At 46.1% G+C, this 22,081-nt stretch overlaps 3 protein-coding genes across 3 annotated transcripts; all 3 read right to left on the reverse strand.

Annotated features, from left to right (window-relative positions):
• Positions 1-610: 610 nt before the first annotated feature.
• Positions 611-5,365, reverse strand: LOC124489229 (extracellular calcium-sensing receptor-like). Its single transcript, XM_047051919.1, has 12 exons — positions 5,289-5,365; positions 4,954-5,174; positions 4,506-4,797; positions 4,067-4,309; positions 3,716-3,811; positions 3,128-3,431; positions 2,834-2,988; positions 2,438-2,668; positions 1,936-2,059; positions 1,523-1,716; positions 1,127-1,405; positions 611-1,039 (listed from the first exon to the last, which is right to left on the reverse strand). The coding sequence occupies exons 2-12, from the start codon at positions 5,169-5,171 to the stop codon at positions 611-613; spliced, it is 2,565 nt and encodes an 854-aa protein (XP_046907875.1). The 5' UTR covers positions 5,172-5,174; positions 5,289-5,365.
• Positions 5,366-7,628: 2,263 nt separating this feature from the next.
• LOC124489226 (extracellular calcium-sensing receptor-like) lies at positions 7,629-14,735 on the reverse strand. Its single transcript, XM_047051916.1, has 12 exons — positions 14,692-14,735; positions 14,359-14,579; positions 13,910-14,201; positions 13,258-13,500; positions 12,922-13,017; positions 12,250-12,553; positions 11,981-12,135; positions 10,634-10,864; positions 8,850-8,973; positions 8,532-8,725; positions 8,137-8,415; positions 7,629-8,057 (listed from the first exon to the last, which is right to left on the reverse strand). The coding sequence occupies exons 2-12, from the start codon at positions 14,574-14,576 to the stop codon at positions 7,629-7,631; spliced, it is 2,565 nt and encodes an 854-aa protein (XP_046907872.1). The 5' UTR covers positions 14,577-14,579; positions 14,692-14,735.
• Positions 14,736-16,665: 1,930 nt separating this feature from the next.
• LOC124489228 (extracellular calcium-sensing receptor-like) lies at positions 16,666-21,362 on the reverse strand. The gene is made up of 12 exons (XM_047051918.1): positions 21,286-21,362; positions 20,951-21,171; positions 20,503-20,794; positions 20,064-20,306; positions 19,713-19,808; positions 19,125-19,428; positions 18,831-18,985; positions 18,435-18,665; positions 17,932-18,055; positions 17,614-17,807; positions 17,218-17,496; positions 16,666-17,138 (listed from the first exon to the last, which is right to left on the reverse strand). The coding sequence occupies exons 2-12, from the start codon at positions 21,166-21,168 to the stop codon at positions 16,710-16,712; spliced, it is 2,565 nt and encodes an 854-aa protein (XP_046907874.1). The 5' UTR covers positions 21,169-21,171; positions 21,286-21,362; the 3' UTR covers positions 16,666-16,709.
• Positions 21,363-22,081: the final 719 nt, after the last annotated feature.

The following is a 22,081-nucleotide window of genomic DNA, read 5'->3' on the forward strand; positions in this document are numbered from 1 at the left end:
ACAGCTGAGACAGGGAGGGCAGGGCATTCTGGGGGAAAGGGGGGTAATTGGGGAGAAGCCATGTGAGCGTATTGTAATAACGTGGGTTTGTAGCCTTGTGAAACCACGTTGCGTTCCTCTTTTTTTACGATTCCTATCGTGGAACGAGAGTAACAAAGAATGTCCGTCTCTACCGACGATGTGGCTTCTGTCGAGGTTGGGTTTTATATCTTAACCCTTGTGTTGTCTTAACATTCTGTATACTCCCCTTGTCTTAAGGGTAAAAAATTACCCACCTTTAAAAAAAGAACTAAAATTAAAGTGTACTGTAGACAGACAAGGATAGCCAGAATAACTACAGTTGTTTCTAAACACTGTATTTTATTATTATTCAATAGTTATGCATGTACAACACACTAACTTTTGGACAAAGCAGGCTACGTATATTTATATATACGTTTTTGACTAAATAAACTTGTACTTGTAAGATATGAGACAAAATGTGCTTTGTGAACAACATCCGGTAACATTAACTTATTTTAGCATTAGAAGATTTTTCTGTAAAATTCACAGACCTCAATGAAGTCACTAAAAGCAATAGCAAATTATTATTATACAGATGGCCTTGATATTATTTGGCCATCATCTGTTTCTTGGTGTTCCTCTCAGGCATCAGCAGGATGATGTAACATTTTGGGGCGAAAATGCAGGCCAGAAGTCCGTAACTGGAGGCCAGGATGGCAAAGATCTCCACGGCAACCGTGAACTTCCCCGGAGAGCTGACGTAAGCTGGGATGAACGCGACCCACACGGCGCAGAAGATCAGCATGCTGAAGGTGATGAGTTTGGCCTCGTTGAAGTTATCCGGGAGTTTCCTGGCCAAGAACGCCAGAAGGAGGCAAAGGGAGGCCAGCAGGCCAATGTACCCCACGACCAGGGAGAAGCCCACCATGGAACCCACAGCACACTCCGACAAGATCTTGGGCCCGTGGTCTCCTCTGATGCCCCTTTCTGTAGGCAAAGGGGGGGCCAGGGACAGCCACAACACACAGATCAGCACCTGGGAACAGAAAGCCTTCAGTTATAACCCTGAAGCCACTGCTTGGTATACCATTGGTTCATTACATTGTAAATTTGTGAGGCCCACCTGTACCAGCGTGCAGAGAGAGATGCCCAGCCTCTGCTGGTTGGGACCCAGGTACCGCATCAGGTTCTCTCCAGGGAGGGTGGAGCGGAAGGCCACCAGAACCACCACGGTTCTGCTCAGCAGGCAGGAGAGGCACAGCACGAAGCTGATCCCAAACAGGGTGTGTCTCAGCATGCAGGACCAAGGCCTGGGCTGACCAATAAACGCCAGCGCACACAGGAAACAGAGCTTGAGTGACAGCAGAAGCAGGAAGCTCAACTCTGAGTTGTTGGCCCGCACCTAAAGAGATTAATAGTTACAAAAACATTATAAAGGAAACCTAATTTTGTAAGACTACAATTATGTAATGATGTAACAGCAGTGTAGAATGTTTTAAATCCGGCAGTATACTTGTACCAGTGGCGTGTGTCGGTGACAAATAAAAGTAATCAAGGTTGCGGCTGTTAGTGTTGCCCCGACAACAGAGATGACGGACAGGACGATTCCCATGCTGTCGCTGAGGGACAGGAAGTCCACCTGCTGGGCGATGCACTCAGTGTGGTCTGGGCTGGACCAGAACCTCTCAGGACACCGACTGCATTCCACTGACCCTGAGAGGGAAGGGCCAGAGTCGGGAGAAGAGCTCAGTTCTGATCAGAATCAGAGTCACTTCGAATCAGAGAGAGTCAGTATCAGAATTGGAATCTAGAATAACAATCCCAGTCAGAATCAGTCAGTTTGAATCATTGTATCAGGATCAAGTCCAAGATCAGAATCGGTTATTATCAGAATTGGAATCTAGAATTAGGATCCCAGTCAATCCCAGGTACCTGTCTCTCTGCTGACCTCCCCCTCTGAGCAGGGCAGACAGTCGAAGCAGCAGATTGGTCGGCCCTTCTGTGCCGCCTTCCAGGTGCCAGGGGGGCAGGGAGTGCTGCACACAGACACGGGCACCTGGGGGAGTGTCTTGGCATCATTAGCATGCTAGAGGAGCATATCTGCACATCATTAGCAATTCTAGCATAGCATATCCTAGCATCATTAGCAGTGCTAGCATCATATACAGTAAACTGGCATTGTTAGGAATGTCAGCATAATTGATGTACCATCATTAGCAATGCTAGAATAGTATATCCTGTTATAATTAGCTCTGCTAGCTTCACAAATCCCGGGATCATTAGTAAAGAGATGATCAAGTATCCTTGCATAAGTTTTTACTCTTGCAAATATTTAGTGGACAATATACTCCTAAAATACAAAATACTATCAAAATGTTACAAAATACCACTGCACCCTCCCCTTTGCATACATTTGTATTTCCTTGAGTCTTACCTCACGTCCACTCCCAGCACCCCACATCACTCTCTCGATTTCCAGATGAAACTGACCCCCCGATCCATCAGATGACACAAAATGTCCGACGGTGGCAAACTCCACCCCACCCTGTGGGGTCACGTGCCAGTTGATGATGTCATAGGAAGCAGGTGGATCTCCATTCTGGTCAAAGTGGACGGGATCACCCACATGTGTGGTGAAGTTCACACCTCTCAGGTACTGAACAATCTGTAACAGAGCAACTCCCATTTTACAGTATTTGGTTGTTAATCATGAAAATAGATCTGAATAAAATAGGATTGAATAATTTGGACCGATAATCCCTTAAAGAATAATCCCTTTCATTGCATGTTTCTAAATCCTTATTCAGTATGATGTTAAAGGTCATCTCACGTCTTTGGGCTGCAGGCGCTGGAGGTTGGGACACTGGTCTCCAGGAGGGCAGGCCAGCATGCCATGCAGAGCGTGCGCGATGGCGTACACTGCCTTGTACACGTTATAGGTGGCCCTCAGCTGTGACACGTCTGCGTACATACTCTCCCCCTCCACTGGGTTTAAAATGATCACAGAATTACACAAAAACATGGTTAACAGTGACGGTCAATATAAAAAAAAGTATGACAATGCAATGCTTCATTTTGTGAGGATCAACACAGTCGTTTTTATCCTGTAACAGACAACACTGACCTATGACCTCTGACCCTGAACACAGCCGAGCAGTGCCCTGACTGGCCTTCAAAGAACACCCGAACAGATCTTCCCACAATTCCCTGAGGAAGGGATCGTGATGGGGCGAGGGCCCGTCTGGCCTCAGCTGGGTCAGGAAGGCTCCCAGCCCAGGGATAGGGGCCCTCCGGAGGGCAAACCCGATGGTGCCGGCCAGCGAGGGGAGGTTCTGGGGGACCGAGAGGCTGGTGAAGGTGACCCAGGCCTCGGTAGCGATCCACTGTTTGTCTGTAATGTTCTGACGGACTACTTCTTTTAAAAGAAACTGTAGAATAAAAAACTATAAGGGAAGTTGCTTTTTTCTGGTAGATAAATTGATAGATCTGTCTTTTACAGAATGTTGTATGTGGAGCTCAGGTAAGTGCTACATACACCTGGCAGTCTCTGTGAAGATGTGACAATGGCAGATATCAGGGCCATATCAAATATAGGCATCGGGCATCTCTGCCCTACGATATTCTTCTGATGTATATAGCAACAATACAAGATAAAGCTGCAAGTGGAATTAATTGTGCATATTTGAGACAGACTTGAACTGACCAGACTCACCTGTGCATCCTGGGAGATGGCAAACACCACCACAACCATGGCAGAGGACCTCTTGATGGTGTCAACCACCCGACTGATCCTGCTCTGGGTATGGACCTTAGGGGAGGAGAAAAGGATGATTAGAGAGAGAGAAGAGAAGTGAAACTGAAAAGAAGTGAGAGAAAGAGGAAAGAGAGAAGAGAGAAAAGAATATATAAAATCAAAAACACAGAAACAGATACCAACACGAAAACAATAAGTTAGGTCTTCAGACAGTACTTTGGGGACCTCAAAGAGAGAGAGAGAGTGTGAAAGAGAGAAAGAGGAAAGCTTATACAGATGGATGAACAGACACAGACTTGTCTAGAATACCTTGGGGATGACCTCAGAGTAGGAGACACACACTCCAGAGCCCCTCAGCTCCTGCAGCAGCATTTGGACCCCGTACTTCCCGTAGTCATCGTCCCCAGACAACAAGCCCACCCAAGTCCAGCCCAGCCGGGACAGCAGCCAGGCCATGGCCCGCGCCTGGAAAGCATCGCTGGGAACAGTCCTGAAGAACGAGGGGTACTTCCTGCTGTCACTCAAACATGCACAAGAAGCAAAGTAGCTCACCTGGGGGGAAAGGACAGAGAGGGGCAGAAAGAGAGACAAACAAGAAAGAAACAAGAAATAAAGACAGGTTAAAATGTTTCTGGAAACACAGATGTAATCTTTAGACAGAAGCAGTTTCTTTGGACAGCATCCCAGCAGAGTTAGGAGGGGGAAAGAAGAAGTAGTATTCATCCATACACGGAGCCTCCCTGCCTACCATGGGCAGGGTAAACACTCCCAGGGTCTGTGCCACCACGATGGAGGCTGAGGAGCGGGCGTCTCCGATGATGACTGGAACCTCGGGGGTTGTGCCACAGTCTGTGCCTGATATGGAGCCTTCCTGCCCGGTCACCATACCCAGGGCTGCCCCCAGGGTGGTGCCCTCGGCCAGGCAGGAGTCTGAGGCCAGGTACCCCAGCCTGAGCCCAGGGAGGAGGCTAGGGTTACGGTTCACCTCCTCCACAGCAAAGATCATGGTCTGGAGCCAGCGGTACGCACGCTGGTAGAAACTGGAGCAGGGGAGCAAGATGGAGGGAGGGGAGGGAGAAGAAAAGAGTTCTGGGTTAAAGGACCTGGGTTTGCACAACTGCAAAGAAGGAGATAGAATAATTTCACAGAGACTCTCTATAAGCAATTGTACATATATGCTTTTACAAACCACTTACATGGTACAGTTCGTATTGCTGCTCTTGCTCCTAAACTCTAGCTCAGGTTCTGGAGCTTCCACATGGATGGGGAATAGGCCCCCGATCACCACGTCCCCTGCCCGATATACACTGCCGGACACAGGCTTAGCCAATAGCCGGCAGGCCCCCCCTCCTGCCAGCCCCAGAACCAGCCCAGGGAGGCAGGCCAGCAACCACAGCCAGCCAGAGAGCCACATCACCTGGGGAGAGAACCAACGGAGGCCAGGCAGAGAACCATCACATGGAGCTGAGAAAAGAAGACCAACTTAAAGGATGGACAGTGATCAGACACAGTAAGAAAAAAATATTCTCACATTTCTTTTCTGTTCATGAAATTATACTTCACCAGCTCCATCCAACTGAAAAATCATTTTTAATTAAACAGATTTTAAGTAAACAGATTAATAAGAGAGAGTGCGAGAGAGAAAGAGAGTAGGAGGAGACAGAAATGTTCCTGGGCATCGTCCTTCCAGAGAGAAGGGGAGAGAAAGAAAGAGGAGACAGCCAGGGTATCACTGATATAGGAAGAAATTAGCCTGCGGCTATATAATCCATGGCCACCATGGGGCACCCAGTGAGATACAGCTGAGACAGGGAGGGCAGGGCATTCTGGGGGAAAGGGGGGCAATTGGGGAGAAGCCATGTGAGCGTATTGTAATAACATGGGTTAGTGGCCTTCTGAAACCACGTTGCCTTACTCTTCTTTTACGATTCCTATTGTTGTACGACAGTAACAAAGAATCAGGGGTGGGTTAAAAAATCTTTTCACATTTAAATCACGATACAGTCTGCTAGTGATTCAGATTGATTCCCAAATATATGTGAATCGATTCTTTTAAGATTTTTTTTTTAAAGAAATATTTATTTATATTTTTGTGCAGAGTGTAGCAGCCATTTTGACTTTCTCCAATCGTAAATACTCAAAGCACATATCCTATGAGCGATAGTGCGTGAGAGACTGAACCAAAAAAAATTGGCGAAGGCAGAATGAAGCAACAAGATCGTGGCTATGTGTGGATATAGTTCATTGTTTGGACAACTACTCGACATGGTTAGACAATTTGGACCTTTGGGAATGTCATCAGACAATTTTGTTGGGATCTTCTGCATACCTGGACTACTGTGAACTTTTTAGGGTGAGTAGAGTCGTTTACTTTTGCTTTGTTTACATATTTGTGACTGGACAAGGACGTTGGTAATACTTGCTGTTGCGACTTGATCGGCCGGGTTGCTTCTGTCGATGTTGGGTTTTATATCTTAAAGATCCCATGACATACTGTTTTTTGATGCTTTTCTACAGGCCTTAGTGGTCCCCAATACTGTATTATTTCCCGAAATTCTGCCTTGTGCAGAATTACAGCCACTACGAGCAGTCCCACAATGAGCTTTCCTCAGGACGTGCTGTTTCTGTGTCTGTAGCTTTAAATGCTATGAGGAGGAAAGAGGCGGGGCTAACTGCCATGCTTCGGTTATTTGCAAGGCATGATGTCCCGAGGAAAACCAATACCGCGCTTGTATGGTCGTAGCTCATGTTCTCATTGGTGGGCCAAATTCTCTGTGCAGGCAAAGTAGAGAAAGGGGAGGTAACCTTGGCTCTTATGATGTCATCAAACCAACATTTTCCAAACCGAGCATTTCAGCTTTTGTTTCTTCAAAGGCGGAGAAGAATACCCAGGGCTTGGTTTACACCTATCAACATTTCTAGCTACTGGGGGACCAACGGCAGGCTAGGGGAACTCATTAATGCTAAATAACCTCCTAAAGTGAACATTTCGTGTCATGGGACCTTTAATCAGTTGGCTGATATGAGCCGCAGTAACAGCAGACAAAAAATCGGACTCACACATTTTCAAAAAATATTGAAATCACAGGAAATGGTCTGCAGTAACGTCTCTCTGATGCATGAAGGTCAGAGAGATAATTTTTGAGACAAAAGGCAGTTGTTGTGCAGTGTGCCTTGTGATATATGGTCCTGACAGCTTTCTTCCTGGTCACAGAGCACGGGGAACCCACAATGGCTGCAAAGCCAACGTATCTGAAAGACTCCAATAAACAAGCATCAAAAGAAATCATGAAAAGTAATAGAGAGTCAGAGTCAGATAGCTGAGCGGTAAGGGAATCGGGCTAGGAACCATAAGGTCGCTGGTTCGATTCCCGGCTGTGCCAAATGAAGTTATGTCCTCGGGCAAGGCACTTCACCCTACTTGCCTCAGGGGAATGTCCCTGTTCTTACTTTAAGTCGCTCTGGATATCGCGTCTGCTAAATGACTAAATGTAAATATGTAGATGATAATAATTAAATGTAAGATATGAACAACGGGATATAAAATAAGACTTAATGTAGAGGTTAGCATTCGCATTTAATTTGACAGTGTACCGTAGACAGACAAGGAGAGACAGAAAAATCTACAGTTGTTTCTAAAAACTGTCTTTTATTATTATTCAATAGTTATGAATATACAACAGACTCACTTTTGGACAAAGCAGGCTAGACATTTTTGACAAAATAAAGGACCTTGATTTAACTCGTAAGATATGAGACAAAGTGTACATTAACTTATTTTAACATTAGAAGATTTCTCAGTAAAATTCACAGACCTCAATGAAGTCACTAAAAGCAATAGCAAAGTATTATTATACAGAAGGCCTTGATGTTATTTGGCCATCATCTGTTTCTTGGTGTTCCTCTCAGGCCTTAGCAGGATGATGTAACACTTTGGGGCAAAGATGCAGACCAGAAGTCCGTAACTGGAGGCCAGGATGGCAAAGATCTCCACGGCAACCGTGTACTTCCCCGGAGAGCTGACGTAGGCGGGGACGAATGCCACCCACACGGCGCAGAAGATCAGCATGCTGAAGGTGATGAGCTTGGCCTCATTGAAGTTGTCTGGGAGTTTCCTGGCCAGGAAGGCCAGGAGGAGGCAGAGGGAGGCCAGCAGGCCGATGTACCCCAGGACCAGGGAGAAGCCTGCAATGGAGCCCACAGCACACTCCAACAAGATCTTGGGCCCGTGGTCTCCTCTGATGCCCCTCTCTGTAGGCCAAGGGGGGGCCAGGGACAGCCACAACACACAGATCAGCACCTGGGAACAGAAAGCCTTCAGTTATAACCCTGAAGCCACTGCTTGGTAGTTCATTACATTGTAAGCTTGTCAGGCCCACCTGTACCAGCGTGCAGAGAGAGATGCCCAGCCTCTGCTGGTTGGGACCCAGGTACCGCATCAGGTTCTCTCCAGGGAGGGTGGAGCGGAAGGCCACCAGAACCACCATGGTTCTGCTCAGCAGGCAGGAGAGGCACAGCACGAAGCTGATCCCAAACAGGGTGTGTCTCAGCATGCAGGACCAAGGCCTGGGCTGACCAATGAACGCCAGCGCACACAGGAAGCAGAGCTTGAGTGACAGCAGAAGCAGGAAGCTCAGCTCTGAGTTGTTGGCCCGCACCTAAACAGATTAATGAATACAAAAACATTACAAAGGAAACCTAATTTTTAAGACAACAATTATGTCATGATGTAACAGCAGTATAGCATGTTCTAAATCACCCAGTGTACTCGTACCAGTGGCGTGTGTCGGTGACAAATAAAAGTAATCAAGGTTGCGGCTGTTAGTGTTGCCCCGACAACAGAGATGACGGACAGGACGATTCCCATGCTGTCGCTGAGGGACAGGTAGTCCACCTGCTGGGGGATGCACTCAGTGTGGTCTGGGCTGGACCAGAACCTCTCAGGACACCGACTGCATTCCACTGACCCTGAGAGGGAAGGGCCAGAGTCGGGAGAAGAGCTCAGTTCTGATCAGAATCAGAGTCACTTAGAATCAGAGAGTCAGTATCAGAATTGGAATCTAGAATTAGAATCCCAGTCAATCCCAGGTACCTGTCTCTCTGCTGACCTCCCCCTCTGAGCAGGGCAGACAGTCGAAGCAGCAGATTGGTCGGCCCTTCTGTGCCGCCTTCCAGGTGCCAGGGGGGCAGGGAGTGCTGCACACAGACACGGGCACCTGGGGGAGTGTCCTGGCATCATTAGCATGCTAACGTAGCATATCTGCACATCATTAGCAATTCTAGCATAGCATATCCTAGCATTATTAGCAATGCTAGCATTATATATCCTGTTATTGTTAGCAATAGCAATGCCAGCATCACCAATCCTGGCATTGCTAGCATCATACAGTTTGTACTGGCATAATTAGCAATCCTAACCTTATATACTAGCATCATTAGTGTGGCACACAGGATATGTATGTAATTGTCCACTTGCTTATATGTAGCATTTTTATTGTGAATTACAAAGGGCACAAGATCACCGCGGTTATAAAAGCAGTGGCCTCGCGCTGCATCAGCGTTTCTTAGTTGGCGGTTAACATCTAACCTGAGAAGCCAATAGCGACCAGCCGACTCTATTTTCATTATTCTTTCAGGTAGGTAAACGTCACACAATCGTTCATACGGTTGTAATTAGTAGTGTACTACTAATTATATTACACTATACAAATATACAATATTTGTATAGTGTACCTTTATATCGTAGCACATGTACATTGTAGCATATTAGCTCTAGCTGTCTTTCAAGCTTACTATTCTAAAGTAAGGCGAGTTACATTTAGTCATTTAGCAGACGCTCTTATCCAGAGCGACTTACAGTAAGTACAGGGACATTCCCCCGAGGCAAGTAGGGTGAAGTGCCTTGCCCAAGGACACAACGTCATTTGGCTCAATCAAACTGGCGACCAGATTAATAGACCGATTCCCCACCGCTCAGCCACCTGACTCCCTAGTTAGCACTAGCTTGTAGGTTGTTGTCAAACTACACTTGTCAAACCATGTTGAAGGGAGTCACTGTAACATTTGTCTGACTCGACTGATATATTAATGTTAGAGCTATAGTGTTTTTTGTTTTTAACATTTTCTGTTGTTGTTTCCTCCTAAATGTAGTCAAATGTACACGGCTAGAGCCAGGGCGCGAGCAGTTAGTTTATCGTTTCCAAGGAAACCAGACAGCTCACAGGGTGTAAAGGCCGTTCACAGTAAGGAGGATAACTGGTGATATTTCTGATTATTTTTTCTGCCTTTCAAAAAAATCTTAACACATTTTTCCATACACAACAATACACAAAAACGTTTTTATATATTATCAAATACTTTCATTTGATTTACAGAACCACGACATAACCTTTCAACAGTAACCTCTTCCAGATATTTTATTTGACAAAATAGCACTAAAATACCACCAAATTACTAGCCTGACGTTGTCATACATAATTGTAGTCAGAATATGAGTCGGATAACTCTCCGTTGGGCTGTGAGTATTGGGCGTGTTTCAACCGAACTCGTAAAACAAATGTCTCTTCACTGAATTGGATAGACCAACAACCAATCAGAGCAACGCAAATATGTTGTTTGTTGAAAACAAATTGATTACGTTACTGTTGATCATCTGTCCATCATCATATAAAGCCCACCCTGACAATTTCAGTGATCCGAACAGCTCCTGTTTGGACATAGTTTTTCCCCAACCGAAGTTCCCCAGACCCAACTTCCCGACCAAAATTTTTTTTTTTGTGGGCGGGGCTAAGTTGGGCTGGCAGCCAGGCTACCAAATTACTCCATAGTATTGCTTCACCTTTGCACATAGTTTTTCAAAATGTTCTTGAATCTTACCTCACGTCCACTCCCACTACCCCACATCACTCTCTCGATTTCCAGGTGAAACTGGCCCCCCGATCCATCAGATGTCAAAAAATGTCCGACGGAGGCAAATTCTGCCCCACCCTGTGGGGTCACATGCCAGTTGATGATGTCATAGGAAGCAGGTGGATCTCCATTCTGGTCAAAGTGGACGGGATCACCCACATGTGTGGTGAAGTTCACACCTCTCAGGTACTGAACAATCTGTAACAGAGCATACAACTCCCATTACAAGGCTTGACATTAAGGCCAAATTATTGCTAGGCAATGCCGGACATGATGATAAGAATTTGATCTACTGTAAAATCAATTAGATGGTCAGAGACTCATGCAGCCCAGTTGAGGGGGGAATTGCGGCGCTATCGTCAAAGTTAACAACAAAACCGACCTAACAAAATGCCAGAGATGAAGGTACATTGTTATTACCAAATGTTTTCTGGTTTTATTACATTTACGTGTTTAGTAAAAATTGGTGACGTCGCCTCAGAGTGGGTGGAGACCAATGTTGTTCCACTAAATACATTTCTGAGAAAGCTTCAGTGTTCCTGTGCATACATGGAAGACTCTGACAGAATTGCATCTCTGCAGCACTTCATCCAGTCCAGAACCCGAGGTCCTGAAGTCTCGACTTTTACTATACTCAAACGATGCAATGTTTAATATACCTCTCTGATTTAACGAGTCTGACTAACTGTTGCGACATCTCAGGTGGGCTTTGGCTACGATGTACAGCTGCAGAGATTATGTTGGCCCATGCTACACCCTTTCACCAAGTTTCATACAAATGGGGCTAGTAGTTTTTGTGTAATCCAGTCAAAGGGCGTACAAAAATACAGGAGCACACCCCACAATTTCCACAAAAATTGTACCCTCTCTAGTTATAATTTCAGATCCTCCTCTTTGTTCAAAGGAACAAGCTCTTTTAGATATGACAAATGTAAGCCTGCCAATGTCACAGAGACTTCAAGTAATTTGTACGAAACAAGCCCAATCAGTTATAAACTAACATTTTATCAATTTGCTATCTGTCTATAGTTGTCATATTTACTATACATTAGCAAATGTTTTTGTTTTGGACAAGTACATTCAGGTGTTAGAGCAAAACATTTGTCTAACTTGCCCGAAGGACAAGTGGCCCAAACAATTAATGTCAACCCCTGCCCATTTTATAGTATTTGGTTGCTAATCATGAAAATAGATATAATAAACAGAATAAAATAGGTTCTAATCATTTGGATTGATAATCCCTTAAAGAATAATAATCCTTTTGATTACATGTTTCTAAATCCTTATTCAGTATGATGTTGAAGGTCAGCTCACGTCTTTGGGCTGCAGGCGCTGGAGGTTGGGACACTGGTCTCCAGGAGGGCAGGCCAGCATGCCATGCAGAGCGTGGGCGATGGCGTACACTGCCTTGTACACGTTATAGGTGCCCCTCAGCTGTGACACGTCTGCGTACATACTCTCCCCCTCCACTGGGTTTGACAAATTGAAACAAGCAGATTTACATGAAAATCATGTCAAAGTGAGTCAATCAAGACCTTCATTGTTATGAACAAGACAGTTTTCCTATAACAGATAGCACTGACCTATGACCTCTGACCCTGAACACAGCCGAGCAGTGCCCTGACTGGCCTCCAAAGAACACCCAAACAGCTCTTCCCACAATTCCCTGAGGAAGGGATCGTGATGGGGCGAGGGCCCGCCTGGCCTCAGCTGGGTCAGGAAGGCTCCCAGCCCAGGGATAGGGGCCCTCCGGAGGGCAAACCCGATGGTGCCGGCTAGCGAGGGGAGGTTCTGGGGGACCGAGAGGCTGGTGAAGGTGACCCAGGCCTCGCTAGCGATCCACTGCTTGTCTGTGATGTTCTGACGCACCACCTCCTTCATGAGAGCCTGCAGGCAAACAGGAGGAGAGAAGTGACAACTGTCTGGAATACCGATCTGACGTTTCCAGTAAATCAAAAACATGATATCCCCTGCATCAAACAGGTCATTAGTAACGTGTATACTATGTTAACCTGAGATTTTAAGAGATGAAAAAAATATTAAGCATTTATGAATTAACATTTTATATACATTCTGTTAGAGCCTGTTTGCATCTGTTTCTCTTCCACAGATGTGGAACCTGCTGTACACATAACATGTGCTAAATAGACCAGATATTTTTCAAATGCATACATGGCAACAATACAAGATAATGCTGCAAGTGGAATCAAATACATTATGAGTATCGGAGACAGACCTGTATTGACGAGGCTCACCTGTGCATCCTGGGGGCTGGCAAACACCACCACAACTGTGGCAGAGGACCTCTGGATGGTGTCAACCACCCGACTGATCCTGCTCTGGGAATGGACCTTAAGGGACGGGAAAATTATGATTACAAAGAAAGACACTGAGGAGAAGTGAGACAGAGAGACTAATGAGAGAGAAAAAAGAGAGAGCAGCAGACACAAATACAAAATCAAAAACACACAGAAACAGATACCGACACGAAAACAATGAGGCAGGTCTTCAGAAAGTATTTTGGGGACCTCAGAGAAAGAGAGAGAAAGCCTATACCAATGGATAAACAGACACAGACTTGTCTAGAATACCTTTGGGATGACCTCAGAGTATGAGACACACACTCCAGAGCCCCTCAGCTCCTGCAGCAGCATTTGGACCCCGTACTTCCCGTAGTCATCGTCCCCAGACAACAAGCCCACCCAGGTCCAGCCCAGCCGGGACAGCAGCCAGGCCATGGCCCGCGCCTGGAAGGCATCGCTGGGAACAGTCCTGAAGAAGGAGGGGTACTTCCTACTGTCACTCAAACACGCACAGGAAGCAAAGTAGCTCACCTGAGGGGAAAGAAGAGAGAGAGAGAAAATGACAAAGGAAAGGGAAAGTAGGAATCTGATTTAAATTTAGGTAGGTAGGTGGGTAGGTACTATATTCATCTATGAGGGGAAATATCAGCGTAATAGTAGGTAAGATAAAAAAGATATACAAATAAATACACAGGGCTAACACAGGGTAATAAAGAGGGTAAATTCACGTATGCATGAAACAATTTAAACGCAGGTGACACAGCAATGGAAGCAAATCAGTATGATTACAGTATAATTAAAGCCATTACAATTTGCCATGACACACAAAGATGAAGTCTTTAGACATAGAAAAACTGTTGTTCTCCCTCATATTTGGGCACAGCATCGCAAAAAAAGGAAGGAAGTGGAAAGAATATTTATTAATAACCTCCCAACCTACCATAGGCAGGGTAAACACTCCCAGGGTCTGTGCCACCACGATGGAGGAGGAGGAGCTGGTGTCTCCGATGATGACTGGCACCTCGGGGGTTGTGCCACAGTCTGTACCTGATATGGAGTCTTCCTGCCCGGTCACCATGCCCAGGGCTGCCCCCAGGGTTATGCCCTCGGCCAGGCAGGAGTCTGAGGCCAGGTACCCCAGCCTGAGCCCAGGGAGGAGGCTAGGGTTACGGTTCACCTCCTCCACAGCAAAGATCATAGTCTGGAGCCAGCGGTATGCACGCTGGTAGAAACTGGAGCAGGGACACAAGATAGAGGGAGGGAAAGGAGAAGAAAAGAGTTCTGGGTTAGAGGACCTAGGTTTGCACAACTGCAAAGAGGGAGATTGAATCATTTCACAGATGACACTTTAAAAACAACTCTATACATTTGCTTTTACAAACCACTTACATGGTACAGTTCGTATTGCTGCGCTTGCTCCTAAACTCTAGCTCAGGTTCTGGAGCTTCCACATGGATGGGGAACAGGCCCCCGATCACCACATCCCCTGCCCGATATACACTGCCGGACACAGGCTTAGCCAACAGCCGGCAGCCCCCCCCTCCTGCCAGCCCCAGAACCAGCCCAGGGAGGCAGGCCAGCAACCACAGCCAGCCAGAGAGCCACATCACCTGGGGAGAGAACCAACGGAGAACCATCACATGGAGCTGAGAAAAGAAGACCAACTTAAAGGATGGACAGTGATCAGACACAGTAAGATAAAACAATCTATTCTCACTGTACATTTATTTTGTGTTCATGAAATTATACTTCACCAACTCCAGCCACCTGAAAAAACATTTTAATTGGTAAACAGATTAATAAGAAAGAGAGCGATACAGAAAGAGAGGGAAACTCAGAGGAGACAGAAATGTTCCTGGGCATCCTCCTGCCTGAGAGAAGGGGAGAGGAAGAAAGAGGAGACAGCCAGGGTATCACTGATATAGGAAGAAATTAGCCTGGGGCTAAATAATCCATGGCCACCATGGGGCACCCAGTGAGATACAGCTGAGACAGGGAGGGCAGGGCATTCTGGGGGAAAGGGGTGTAATTGGGGAGAAGCCATGTGAGCGTATTGTAATAACGTGGGTTTGTAGCCTTGTGAAACCACATTGCCTTACTCTTCTTTTACGATTCCTATTGTTGTACGAGAGTAACAAAGAATTAGGGGTAGGGGACGCACAGACCTAGTTGGCTTTAGAAGGCTGTCACCAGGGCATGGAAGCTCCTATTGGGTCAAACGAGGTGTCAATCGAAAGGGCAGAGTGTGGCGGCCATTTGGACTTTCTCCAATTGTAAATACTCGAAGCACTCCTCTTATGAGCGATAGTGCGTGAAAGACTGAACAAAAATTAATTGGCGATGGCAGAATGAAGCAACAAGATCGTGGCCATGTGTGGATATAGTTCATTTTTTGGACAACTACTCGACATGGTTAGATAATTTGGACCTTTAGGAATGTCACCAGACAATTTTTGTTGGGATCTTTTGCATACCTGGACCACTGAACTTTTTAGTCGTTTGCTTTTGCTTTGTTTACATATTTGTGACTGGACAAAGATGTTGGTAATACTTGCTGTTGCGACTTGATCTTGAAATGGTTTCCATAAGTATAAGCACAAATATCGTAGCTTTCCAATGATGTAACATCCGTGTAGCAGTCTAAAAAATATATTTGTTAGAATTTAGTGAGTCGTAACTGAGGTAGGGAGGGGCAGCGTTTCTGACTCGGGGGCCGGAGTTTGAGGTTAGTAAGTTGTTTATTATATGGCATTTTTATCTCTTTTCATTTTGTAAATGAAAATAACTGGTAGGCTAATTGTAGCTAGCTCTTAAGTCTTCTCACGTTGTGTTTCAGGTATTGCCTAGCAACCAATTACTTTTGATAGAAAGCAGACATCACGGTTCTGCTAAAATGGCTTCAACACAAATAGAGACTCTTTTAGAAAGTTAACCATTTCTTCGTCGCTGTTGATGTCTTTAATATCGTCTGGTTAGTAAAACTCAGCTGACTCATCGATATCGCTCATTTTGAAGATGTCGTCTGAGGAGAGCAATAATCCGTATCAGACCGCAGACTGGCGATGAGGTCAATACACGGCTGGCATGACTACCCGTTAGCCAATCAGAACGCTCGTACTGTCATTGCCATATAGTAAATATTTTGATTTTTGTGTTTTTTTTTTTTTTTCAACAAGCATCAAGCAACAAGCATCAAAATAAATTGTGAAAAGTAATACGTAGATGATAATAATAAAAAATGTTACAGTGTACTGTAGACAGACAAGGATAGTCAGAATAACTACAGTTGTTTCTAAACACTGTCTTTTATTATTATTCAATAGTTATGCATGTACAACACACTATCTTTCGGACAAAGCAAGCTAGAATATTTAGACGTTATTGACAAAATAAAAGACCTTAAGGTGAATTGTAAGATATGAGAACAAAATGTGCTTTGTGAACAACATCCGGTAACATTAACTTATTTTAGCATTAGAAGATTTCTCACAGACCTCAATGAAATCACTAAAAGCAATAGCAAATTATTATCATTTAGAAGGCCTTGATGTTATTTGGCCATCATCTATTTCTTGGTGTTCCTCTCAGGCATCAGCGGGATGACAAAAGGATCCACAAAAGGTTTATCAATAGGCTAACAATCTGTCACAATGAAAAATATATATCACTGCACCATTATGTAAAACACATGGAACTCTGAGAGGTCACTAAGCTATAGCAAAGTATTGAAGGTCTTGATGTTATTTGGCCATCATCTGTTTCTTGGTGTTCCTCTCAGGCCTCAGCAGGATGATGTAACACTTTGGGGCGAAGATGCAGACCAGAAGTCCGTAACTGGAGGCCAGGATGGCAAAGATCTCCACGGCAACCGTGAACTTCCCTGGAGAGCTGACATAAGCGGGGACGAACGCCACCCACACGGTGCAGAAGATCAGCATGCTGAAGGTGATGAGCTTGGCCTCGTTGAAGTTGTCTGGGAGTTTCCTGGCCAGGAAGGCCAGGAGGAGGCAGAGGGAGGCCAGCAGGCCGATGTACCCCAGGACCAGGGAGAAGCCTGCAATGGAGCCCACAGCACACTCCAACAAGATCTTGGGCCCGTGGTCTCCTCTGATGCCCCTCTCTGTAGGCCAAGGGGGGGCCAGGGACAGCCACAACACACAGATCAGCACCTGGGAACAGAAAGCCTTCAGTTATAACCCTGAAGCCACTGCTTGGTAGTTCATTACATTGTAAATTTGTGAGGCCCACCTGTACCAGCGTGCAGAGAGAGATGCCCAGCCTCTGCTGGTTGGGACCCAGGTACCGCATCAGGTTCTCTCCAGGGAGGGTGGAGCGGAAGGCCACCAGAACCACCACGGTTCTGCTCAGCAGGCAGGAGAGGCACAGCACGAAGCTGATCCCAAACAGGGTGTGTCTCAGCATGCAGGACCAAGGCCTGGGCTGACCAATGAACGCCAGCGCACACAGGAAACAGAGCTTGAGTGACAGCAGAAGCAGGAAGCTCAACTCTGAGTTGTTGGCCCGCACCTAAAGAGATTAATAGTTACAAAAACATTATAAAGGAAACCTAATTTTGTAAGACTACAATTATGTAATGATGTAACAGCAGTGTAGAATGTTTTAAATCCGGCAGTATACTTGTACCAGTGGCGTGTGTCGGTGACAAATAAAAGTAATCAAGGTTGCGGCTGTTAGTGTTGCCCCGACAACAGAGATGACGGACAGGACGATTCCCATGCTGTCGCTGAGGGACAGGAAGTCCACCTGCTGGGGGATGCACTCAGTGTGGTCTGGGCTGGACCAGAACCTCTCAGGACACCGACTGCATTCCACTGACCCTGAGAGGGAAGGGCCAGAGTCGGGAGAAGAGCTCAGTTCTGATCAGAATCAGAGTCACTTAGAATCAGAGAGTCAGTATCAGAATTGGAATCTAGAATTAGAATCCCAGTCAATCCCAGGTACCTGTCTCTCTGCTGACCTCCCCCTCTGAGCAGGGCAGACAGTCGAAGCAGCAGATTGGTCGGCCCTTCTGTGCCGCCTTCCAGTTGCCAGGGGGGCAGGGAGTGCTGCACACAGACACGGGCACCTGGGGGAGTGTCCTGGCATCATTAGCATGCTAGCGTAGCATATCTGCACATCATTAGCAATTCTAGCATAGCATATCCTAGCATCATTAGCAGTGCTAGCATCATATACAGTAAACTGGCATAGTTAGGAATGTCAGCATAATTGAATGTAGCATCATTAGCATAGTTAGAATAGTATATCCTGTTATAATTAGCTCTGCTAGCTTCACAAATCCCGGGATCATTAGTAAAGAGATGATCAAGTATCCTTGCATAAGTTTTTACTCTTGCAAATATTTAGTGGACAATATACTCCTAAAATACAAAATACTATCAAAATGTTAAAAAATACCACTGCACCCTCCCCTTTGCATACATTTGTATTTCCTTGAGTCTTACCTCACGTCCACTCCCAGCACCCCACATCACTCTCTCGATTTCCAGATGAAACTGACCCCCCGATCCATCAGATGACACAAAATGTCCGACGGTGGCAAACTCCACCCCACCCTGTGGGGTCACGTGCCAGTTGATGATGTCATAGGAAGCAGGTGGATCTCCATTCTGGTCAAAGTGGACGGGATCACCCACATGTGTGGTGAAGTTCACACCTCTCAGGTACTGAACAATCTGTAACAGAGCAACTCCCATTTTACAGTATTTGGTTGTTAATCATGAAAATAGATCTGAATAAAATAGGATTGAATAATTTGGACCGATAATCCCTTAAAGAATAATCCCTTTCATTACGTGTTTCTAAATCCTTAGTCAGTATGATGTTAAAGGTCAGCTCACGTCTTTGGGCTGCAGGCGCTGGAGGTTGGGACACTGGTCTCCAGGAGGGCAGGCCAGCATGCCATGCAGAGCGTGCGCGATGGCGTACACTGCCTTGTACACGTTATAGGTGGCCCTCAGCTGTGACACGTCTGCGTACATACTCTCCCCCTCCACTGGGTTTAAAATGATCACAGAATTACACAAAAACATGGTTAACAGTGACGGTCAATATAAAAAAAAGTATGACAATGCAATGCTTCATTTTGTGAGGATCAACACAGTCGTTTTTATCCTGTAACAGACAACACTGACCTATGACCTCTGACCCTGAACACAGCCGAGCAGTGCCCTGACTGGCCTTCAAAGAACACCCGAACAGCTCTTCCCACAATTCCCTGAGGAAGGGATCGTGATGGGGCGAGGGCCCGTCTGGCCTCAGCTGGGTCAGGAAGGCTCCCAGCCCAGGGATAGGGGCCCTCCGGAGGGCAAACCCGATGGTGCCGGCCAGCGAGGGGAGGTTCTGGGGGACCGTGAAGCTGGTGAAGGTGACCCAGGCCTCGGTAGCGATCCACTGTTTGTCTGTAATGTTCTGACGGACTACTTCTTTTAAAAGAAACTGTAGAATAAAAAACTATAAGGGAAGTTGCTTTTTTCTGGTAGATAAATTGATAGATCTGTCTTTTACAGAATGTTGTATGTGGAGCTCAGGTAAGTGCTACATACACCTGGCAGTCTCTGTGAAGATGTGACAATGGCAGATATCAGGGCCATATCAAATATAGGCATCGGGCATCTCTGCCCTACGATATTCTTCTGATGTATATAGCAACAATACAAGATAAAGCTGCAAGTGGAATTAATTGTGCATATTTGAGACAGACTTGAACTGACCAGACTCACCTGTGCATCCTGGGAGATGGCAAACACCACCACAACCATGGCAGAGGACCTCTTGATGGTGTCAACCACCCGACTGATCCTGCTCTGGGTATGGACCTTAGGGGAGGAGAAAAGGATGATTAGAGAGAGAGAAGAGAAGTGAAACTGAAAAGAAGTGAGAGAAAGAGGAAAGAGAGAAGAGAGAAAAGAATATATAAAATCAAAAACACAGAAACAGATACCAACACGAAAACAATAAGTTAGGTCTTCAGACAGTACTTTGGGGACCTCAAAGAGAGAGAGAGAGTGTGAAAGAGAGAAAGAGGAAAGCTTATACAGATGGATGAACAGACACAGACTTGTCTAGAATACCTTGGGGATGACCTCAGAGTAGGAGACACACACTCCAGAGCCCCTCAGCTCCTGCAGCAGCATTTGGACCCCGTACTTCCCGTAGTCATCGTCCCCAGACAACAAGCCCACCCAAGTCCAGCCCAGCCGGGACAGCAGCCAGGCCATGGCCCGCGCCTGGAAAGCATCGCTGGGAACAGTCCTGAAGAACGAGGGGTACTTCCTGCTGTCACTCAAACATGCACAAGAAGCAAAGTAGCTCACCTGGGGGGAAAGGACAGAGAGGGGCAGAAAGAGAGACAAACAAGAAAGAAACAAGAAATAAAGACAGGTTAAAATGTTTCTGGAAACACAGATGTAATCTTTAGACAGAAGCAGTTTCTTTGGACAGCATCCCAGCAGAGTTAGGAGGGGGAAAGAAGAAGTAGTATTCATCCATACACGGAGCCTCCCTGCCTACCATGGGCAGGGTAAACACTCCCAGGGTCTGTGCCACCACGATGGAGGCTGAGGAGCGGGCGTCTCCGATGATGACTGGAACCTCGGGGGTTGTGCCACAGTCTGTGCCTGATATGGAGCCTTCCTGCCCGGTCACCATACCCAGGGCTGCCCCCAGGGTGGTGCCCTCGGCCAGGCAGGAGTCTGAGGCCAGGTACCCCAGCCTGAGCCCAGGGAGGAGGCTAGGGTTACGGTTCACCTCCTCCACAGCAAAGATCATGGTCTGGAGCCAGCGGTACGCACGCTGGTAGAAACTGGAGCAGGGGAGCAAGATGGAGGGAGGGGAGGGAGAAGAAAAGAGTTCTGGGTTAAAGGACCTGGGTTTGCACAACTGCAAAGAAGGAGATAGAATAATTTCACAGAGACTCTCTATAAGCAATTGTACATATATGCTTTTACAAACCACTTACATGGTACAGTTCGTATTGCTGCTCTTGCTCCTAAACTCTAGCTCAGGTTCTGGAGCTTCCACATGGATGGGGAATAGGCCCCCGATCACCACGTCCCCTGCCCGATATACACTGCCGGACACAGGCTTAGCCAATAGCCGGCAGGCCCCCCCTCCTGCCAGCCCCAGAACCAGCCCAGGGAGGCAGGCCAGCAACCACAGCCAGCCAGAGAGCCACATCACCTGGGGAGAGAACCAACGGAGGCCAGGCAGAGAACCATCACATGGAGCTGAAAAAAGAAGACCAACTTAAAGGATGGACAGTGATCAGACACAGTAAGAAAAAAATATTCTCACATTTCTTTTCTGTTCATGAAATTATACTTCACCAGCTCCATCCAACTGAAAAATCATTTTTAATTAAACAGATTTTAAGTAAACAGATTAATAAGAGAGAGTGCGAGAGAGAAAGAGAGTAGGAGGAGACAGAAATGTTCCTGGGCATCGTCCTTCCAGAGAGAAGGGGAGAGAAAGAAAGAGGAGACAGCCAGGGTATCACTGATATAGGAAGAAATTAGCCTGCGGCTATATAATCCATGGCCACCATGGGGCACCCAGTGAGATACAGCTGAGACAGGGAGGGCAGGGCATTCTGGGGGAAAGGGGGGCAATTGGGGAGAAGCCATGTGAGCGTATTGTAATAACATGGGTTAGTGGCCTTCTGAAACCACGTTGCCTTACTCTTCTTTTACGATTCCTATTGTTGTACGACAGTAACAAAGAATCAGGGGTGGGTTAAAAAATCTTTTCACATTTAAATCACGATACAGTCTGCTAGTGATTCAGATTGATTCCCAAATATATGTGAATCGATTCTTTTAAGATTTTTTTTTTAAAGAAATATTTATTTATATTTTTGTGCAGAGTGTAGCAGCCATTTTGACTTTCTCCAATCGTAAATACTCAAAGCACATATCCTATGAGCGATAGTGCGTGAGAGACTGAACCAAAAAAAATTGGCAAAGGCAGAATGAAGCAACAAGATCGTGGCTATGTGTGGATATAGTTCATTGTTTGGACAACTACTCGACATGGTTAGACAATTTGGACCTTTGGGAATGTCATCAGACAATTTTGTTGGGATCTTCTGCAT

The sequence above is a fragment of the Hypomesus transpacificus genome, unplaced genomic scaffold, assembly GCF_021917145.1.
Source record: "Hypomesus transpacificus isolate Combined female unplaced genomic scaffold, fHypTra1 scaffold_186, whole genome shotgun sequence".
Lineage (NCBI taxonomy): Eukaryota > Metazoa > Chordata > Actinopteri > Osmeriformes > Osmeridae > Hypomesus > Hypomesus transpacificus.